This window comes from Erigeron canadensis, chromosome 7 (assembly GCF_010389155.1).
Source record: "Erigeron canadensis isolate Cc75 chromosome 7, C_canadensis_v1, whole genome shotgun sequence".
Taxonomy (NCBI): domain Eukaryota; kingdom Viridiplantae; phylum Streptophyta; class Magnoliopsida; order Asterales; family Asteraceae; genus Erigeron; species Erigeron canadensis.
The window spans coordinates 35,404,233-35,410,809 of NC_057767.1; the positions used below are offsets into that span (position 1 = coordinate 35,404,233).

A 6,577-nucleotide genomic window follows, 5' to 3' on the forward strand; every position below is an offset into this window, starting at 1 on the left:
GTTTAAAATTTATTATATTAACAATTTTACTAGATAGTAGATGCATAGATTAAAATGATATAATGACATATTAATGCAAAATAGTTTCTCTAGACTGTGTGCATCATTAGATGCAATAATGAATCTTACCTTCACCTCTACCTTTCCAACAACAATTTGTTTACCTTAATCGAATATGAAAAACAAACGCGTTTGTTTTAATGGTAATGGTTATTGGTTAACTTGTTATAGGAGAGAAAAAATATAAAATAAAGACGGAACATAAGCAAACTTATTTTACAGGGTGTCAAATAAGCAAACAGCCATAGTATAAGGGCTAAATTAACACTCAAGTAACATTATCCAAACACACACTTTCAAGCATCTCATAACTCCAACCAGTAGCCACCGCCTTGCTCCTCCGTTCACCGGCGTTTTCCGGTAATTTCACCGGTAATTCCTTCACTAATTTTCCATTAGATTGGTCAATTTATATACAAACTATTCTATATCTATATGTTTAATCCTTAAGGTTTTACATTTCTGTTTATATATATATATATATATAATCTCGAAATTATGAATAGTATCTATAGCAACTTGTATGTGATTTAGAAAAAAATAATAGAATACATAGTTATAATTTCTGTATTATTTACTGTGATTGTTACATTTCTAAGTTTTTTGTATGTAATCGAGCTTAAATGCATTCATTTCCTGCTGGTAGTTTTCATATGACTTGAAAACTATCGTCGCCCGATATATTCTATTATTTTCTTGTTAGTGATTATCCTTAGGTTTAACATCTCTACTCATATCACAGTTAGTCCTAAATAAGAGAAATAGTATGCGTAATTATAATGTATATATAACAATTTATCGTACTCGCTATTGTAATTGTTATTTTTTTTTTTTTATGTTTTCTGACATATAATTATTTGTTACTCATTATCCATGTGTTTATATTTTTCTTTAGATTCAATATATGCTCAGTATCACCCCTGTTTGTCAAAAAACTATATCGTAAGTCGTAACCACGAGTATTATTGTAACTGTTACATTTTGATGTTTATTGTAAATAATGGACCTTAAGTTCATACATGTGGAACTATATAAAAGTTTTGCCTAACATCTCCGCTTATCAGCAATTCGGATTATTGAGATACATAGAAGAGACTGAGGGAAATGTAATTAGTTACAGACTTTATGTACTACTCAGTTCGGTTGTAGTAGTTACTGACAGTATTTTGTCATTTATGCATTTTCATTGCTCTGCTCTACTTTCTCATATATTTTGTGAGAGATCAAACCTTTAAGTTCTATTTTTTCTGCATGTATTGAGTTTATGCCGGATTAAGTAGTATCGTTGCTTATTAGCAATTTGTCATACTATATTGTAACTACAGTTGTTATAATGGACGTTTAATTGATCTCTTTTGTGTTTGTAATTTTTTGAGTAAGATAAAATGGTGTTGGTACTTTTGACGAGCAAACTTCTAACTTTGTACGGTAATTTTATTAAAATGCAGATTCTTTTGGATGTGTAACAAGCATGAAGATAATTGGCTATAGTTATATACCAAAATCAAGTATATTGATGATGCACCACGAGATATCGTCCCTTACGTTTTGCAAGCCCCTAACAACTGCTGCCTCAACATTTTTGGTTTCAAGTCATTACAAAACAAGAATGGATTTCGTTAAAAAATTGCGGTGCTCCATTACGAGTAGATCTTATACGTCTAACTCAGTAGGTTCGTCTACTTCCAAGTCAGACTCTCCCCGTACGAGTCGAAAACAAGGAGGAGCGTCATCATTATATGGCCGTGCTAGCTTGCTAGAAATGAAGAATGAGAGGATTGCAAATCGAGCCCGTGTTTATGATTTTTTAAGAGGTATTGGCATTGAACCAGATGAGCTTGATGGTTTGGAGCTTCCTGTGACAGTTGACGTTATGAAGGAGCGTGTGGATTTTCTTCACACTCTTGGCTTAACAATTGAAGACATAAACAATTATCCTCTTGTTCTTGGTTGTAGTGTGAAGAAAAATATGATCCCTGTCCTTGATTATTTGGGAAGATTGGGTGTTAAGAGATCTACTTTGACGGACTTTTTGAGGCGATACCCTCAGGTTCTTCATGCTAGTGTTGTCGTGGACCTAGCACCCGTTGTTAAGTATCTCGAGGGCATGGACATTAAACCAGTTGACATTCCTCGGGTTCTTGAAAAGTATCCAGAGGTATTGGGATATAAACTTGAGGGTACAATGAGCACATCTGTGGCTTATTTAGTTGGGATTGGAGTTGCAAGAAGAGAAATTGGCGGGCTTTTGACTAGATATCCAGAAGTTTTAGGAATGAGAGTTGGGAGAGTGATCAAACCCTTTGTTGAATATCTTGAAAGTTTGGGAATCCCATCACTAGCTGTGGCCCGATTGATAGAAAAACGACCACAAATACTTGGGTTCGGATTACAAGATAAGGTTAAACCAAATGTTAAGTTTTTAATGGAATTTGGTGTGCGAGAGGCATCTATTTCGTCTGTAATTGCACAATATCCTGAAATTCTAGGACTGGACCTTGGCCCAAGGTTAGAAAAACAGCATAATTTCCTCAACTCTGAAATTGGTTTTAGTCGTGAAGATTTCGGGAAAGCTATAGAGAAAATGCCACAGATAGTAAGTTTGACTAACACACCAATTGTGAAGCATGTAGACTTTCTGAAAACTTGTGGATTCTCATTGGATCAAGTGAAGAAGATGGCTGTCGGGTGTCCACAATTACTTGCTTTGAATATGGACATAATGAAACTCAATTTTGATTATTTCCAAAGCAAGATGGGGCGGGAGTTGGACGAGTTGGTTGAGTTTCCAGCCTTTTTCACTTACGGTTTGGAGTCAACCATAAGACCAAGGCACCGGATGATTGCCAAGAAGGGACTTAAATGTTCACTTGCATGGCTGCTTAACTGTTCTGATTCAAAATTTGAACAGAGGATGAATTATGACACGATAGATATGGAGGAAATGGAAGATGATTCATCATTTAATATGAACACTTTGATGGAACCCAGAAATGACCAATCAGATTCTGATTATGATGAGGACAGTGATGAAGAGTACTTGTAGGGCCCGTAAAAATGGAACCTTTATGAGTGAACTGTTATTAGATTAGCTAATATGACCTTTATTAGATCATTTAAGTTTTGTTTCTCATGTATCAGCATTTTATAATTGATATAGAAAGAATGAGTCTAAAGGAGGATGAAGAAGTTGCGATTTGCACTCGTTTATGTATATGATGTTGTTCGATGTTCGTGAATGCTTATCAGTAAGTTTATTTGTAACAAGATGAAAATGAAGTAATGTTATCATTCTATTTACCTTGCATGCTATTTGAGTAGTGGATATAATGTTTGCTTGAGGGTGATGAAGTGTTTCTGGCAAAAAAAAGTCGTGCCCTAGTTTTGTTTATCTTCTATGACCTTTTTCAGGATAGTTCAGGAACCACATGATATTGCACATTTTGTTACAGGGAGCTAAGTGAGTTATTATGTCCATCTGCGGTTAGCTCAGAGACTTTTAACTTCTTTTTTTTGGTCATTTTAATCTCAAAAAGTCAAACCTATATTCACTTGGAGGTGGCAAAATGGGCATGTCAAGCTGGGTAACCGGTCAGTTCAGGTTATTTTCAGAGTTTTCCCAAATGTACTTTAAAAATAACAAACTAAGGGTTGTAAAAGTATGGTTCCGATCAAAGCCATTGCAGTCCATTCTTTAGATAATGATAATTTCTTTTCTTTATGAATCCCAAAAAGTATACATTTCATATTTTCATCCCTATTCTTCACAAGTTGTACATATACATACAAGACCTATGCAAGTATGCAACTACAACCATACATCACATAGGATATGAATATCCATATACATTCTCCTACTCTATTGTAAACAGACCCTGAGTCCTTGAATAAACTATGGAATTCCAAGCCCCAGAAAGTTTTCTGCAGAAAGATCTTCACTAGAATTAATCACTTTTCTGTAGCCACCCTAGCTGCAGATTGACATACAAGTCAATTTAGAGATAAAGAGGTGGCAAGATGGTTGGATCAGGTAATGAGTCAATACGGGTTTGGGTTGAAAAGGTCAGTTTTCAGTAGATTATGGGCAAGTTGCAGTCTGTTTGACATGTTCCCCATTTTTCTGAATTTTTTGATCCAACCCGTTTATCCTGTTTAAGTTAAAATGCAAACCAAATCTAAAACTATATAAGTCAAAAATGCCACATGTGAGATAGAATTTGCAGTGTTGAATGTCAAAGATGTACAAGAAATATACCTTCCATGCATACATAGCAAAAAATGCAACAGTATCTGCAGACCAGACTAGCGCAAAAGATTTCAAAAAGAACGGGATTGTAACATTCAGCAACGGGACAAGGAGGAACAGATAGTTAAGAGCTTCTTTCTCATTCTTTGAGCAGTCGCGTGCACGAAGGGAAGGAATAGCTGTAAACAATCAAACTTGATCAGATTGGCTAAAGTAGAATACTGTCTTGAGTTGCAGAAATGGTGGGTTGGGCAGGTTGTGTAACAGGTCAAAAAGTTTGAGGTCAATACTTTTGGTCTACTCTGTTCATAATTAAACAATTCAATGTCTTAAATTTCTGTCAGTCTAACTTAAATATAACAGTATGATATCATATTTTGAATAAAGAGATCGATTTGGGTGAGTTTCGACCCGTTTAACCCAATTTTTCCGCTCAACCAGTTGGACATAAATAGATTAAAGTTGCAATAAAAAAAAATAAGCTGCAGATATATGATGAGACCGGGTAATGGTACTTACTAAACATCCAGATTGACCACATTCCCATTAATCTCCATAAATCGGGTTCATTTGAAGGGAAGATGAGGTTAAAAGAGAGAGCTCCACCCATCAACATTGATGCATAGGCTTGAACCTCAAAAACAGTGTACAATGTTGATCCAGGTACTGCCGGGTTCTTTGAAGCCGTAGACGCTCTGGGTGCAAACGTGGCAGCAGTTTTTTGGACAGCCTATTATATAGGTACAGAAACCTCTTTACATATAAAATCTAGACAAGTATTATATATCATTACAATTTGCTGCTTACAAAACATGTAAATTAATCTATTGTCAAGTTCTTCACACTTATAAACATGCACAATGTGTTAGAGTTTATAAATATGTCAAGTAATTCTATAAACTTATATTTGCATCATGTAAACAAAAATATACCCCATTCTTGTAAATCTTTAAAAAAAAAAAAAAAAATTCTAGGAAATGAATTCACATGTTACCTTTTTAAGGTCTTTTTCAATAGTTACACCGCTCGGTATCGAGATCTTGGGTCCATCTTCAGGACTATTCTCATCTTCTACTGTTTTTGTGTCTAGTTCATTTGAAGATGCATTACTATTAACAACAAAAACATTGAAATATTTGTCATGAAATCTGGGAGTTAGTTTAAGGATTGAAGGATTGACAGAGAAGAAATTTGAAACATGGGGTGGTTTGTAAATGGATGTTGGGAGTAAAGTATTCATGTTCTGTTCTTCAATGGACAGAACAAAGATACAAGGAAAGATAAGAAAAGGGAGGATGAGAATGTTTTATTTGGAAACTTTTAATTAAGATGGTTCATGAAAGACCCCTTAGTTTGAAATGGTTGCTGAAAATGACCTCCCAGGTTTATTTTATTTTTTTCAGATTTTGTAATCGGAGCATGTAGACAATCTCATGGTTTGTAAAATTGTAACTTGGATCTGAATGACGGAGCCAGAATATAACGTTAGTTTTATGTTTTGTATGTATTCACTATATATCTTTTTTTTACAGGTAAAACTCCAAACATATCTTTAAAATAAAAGAAATTTACTTTGTATAAAAATAGAGGTAGGGCAGCTGCCCACACTGTCCCCAAGCTAGCTCCGTCCCTGGATTTGATGGCTTGCACCTTAGCCGGAACTTTTGATAGTATACGTGTATTTTTAACCAAGGAATAATGATTAGTACTGTTGCTGCTCTCACATCCTCTTCTTCGTTTATCACATTATTAAATAAATAATCACCCCACCCCCAGTTCCGAAAATTAAAACTGTCGGCAGTACAAATGCTATCCCCTTTAACAAAATAGATAGAGTTTGTAGTTTATAAATGTAAAATAACATAGAAAGAAATACATTATTTTCAAAAGGTATAATATACTTGTAACTAGTTAGAGACTTTTAGAGTGTTTAGATAATTTACTTTTTTATAAGTTCAGACTATAAGTTGAAAAACCTTCGATTTTCATTTTCGAACAAAACTACTAAAAGTAAGCTTGAACTTATGAAATTAGCTCATTATTTTGGAATTTAAATAAACCATAAGCTATTAAAAAATTTAATAGCCAAACAAAACTTTTAAGCTTGAACCTATAAAGCATCAATTCACTTTTTTTTTAAATTACAACTTTAAACTATCTAAAATAACATAATATATTTAATAAAATTATTTACAATAAAAATCCTTAACTTTTAAAATAATTACAATATCATGCCGCTCCCACTACCCGTCACCACCACCGCCGTCGACA

General features: G+C 34.1%; 2 protein-coding genes across 4 annotated transcripts; one reads left to right on the forward strand and one right to left on the reverse strand.

Annotated features, from left to right (window-relative positions):
• The first annotated feature begins 348 nt into the window (after positions 1 to 348).
• Positions 349 to 3,360, forward strand: LOC122606920 (transcription termination factor MTERF4, chloroplastic). Of its 2 annotated transcripts, none has more exons than XM_043779812.1 (2): positions 349 to 432; positions 1,509 to 3,360. In XM_043779812.1, exon 2 carries the CDS (start codon positions 1,532 to 1,534, stop codon positions 3,104 to 3,106), a length of 1,575 nt encoding a protein of 524 aa, XP_043635747.1. In that variant the 5' UTR covers positions 349 to 432; positions 1,509 to 1,531; the 3' UTR covers positions 3,107 to 3,360. The 2 variants fall into 2 exon arrangements, with proteins under 2 accessions (XP_043635747.1, XP_043635748.1); XM_043779813.1 differs by having other exon boundaries at positions 350 to 420.
• A 393-nt stretch (positions 3,361 to 3,753) lies between these two features.
• LOC122607455 (protein RESISTANCE TO PHYTOPHTHORA 1, chloroplastic) lies at positions 3,754 to 5,585 on the reverse strand. 2 transcript variants are annotated; one of them, XM_043780431.1, is made up of 4 exons: positions 5,301 to 5,585; positions 4,826 to 5,036; positions 4,316 to 4,485; positions 3,754 to 4,031 (listed from the first exon to the last, which is right to left on the reverse strand). In XM_043780431.1, exons 1-4 carry the CDS (start codon positions 5,544 to 5,546, stop codon positions 4,005 to 4,007), a joined length of 654 nt encoding a protein of 217 aa, XP_043636366.1. In that variant the 5' UTR covers positions 5,547 to 5,585; the 3' UTR covers positions 3,754 to 4,004. The 2 variants fall into 2 exon arrangements, with proteins under 2 accessions (XP_043636366.1, XP_043636365.1); XM_043780430.1 differs by lacking the exon at positions 3,754 to 4,031 and adding an exon at positions 4,038 to 4,208.
• Between the last annotated feature and the right edge of the window lie 992 nt (positions 5,586 to 6,577).

Coding starts and splice junctions, on each gene's coding strand:
- LOC122606920 (XM_043779812.1), top strand. CDS start 1,532: ATGAAGATAATTGGCTATAGTTATATACCAAAATCAAGTATATTGATG.
- LOC122607455 (XM_043780430.1), bottom strand. CDS start 5,546: ATGAATACTTTACTCCCAACATCCATTTACAAACCACCCCATGTTTCA. Junction 5,037..5,300: donor TTGAAAAAGACCTTAAAAAG/GTAACATGTGAA, acceptor CCTATATAATAG/GCTGTCCAAAAAACTGCTGC. Junction 4,209..4,315: donor TTGCTATGTATGCATGGAAG/GTATATTTCTTG, acceptor TAACTTAAACAG/GATAAACGGGTTGGATCAAA.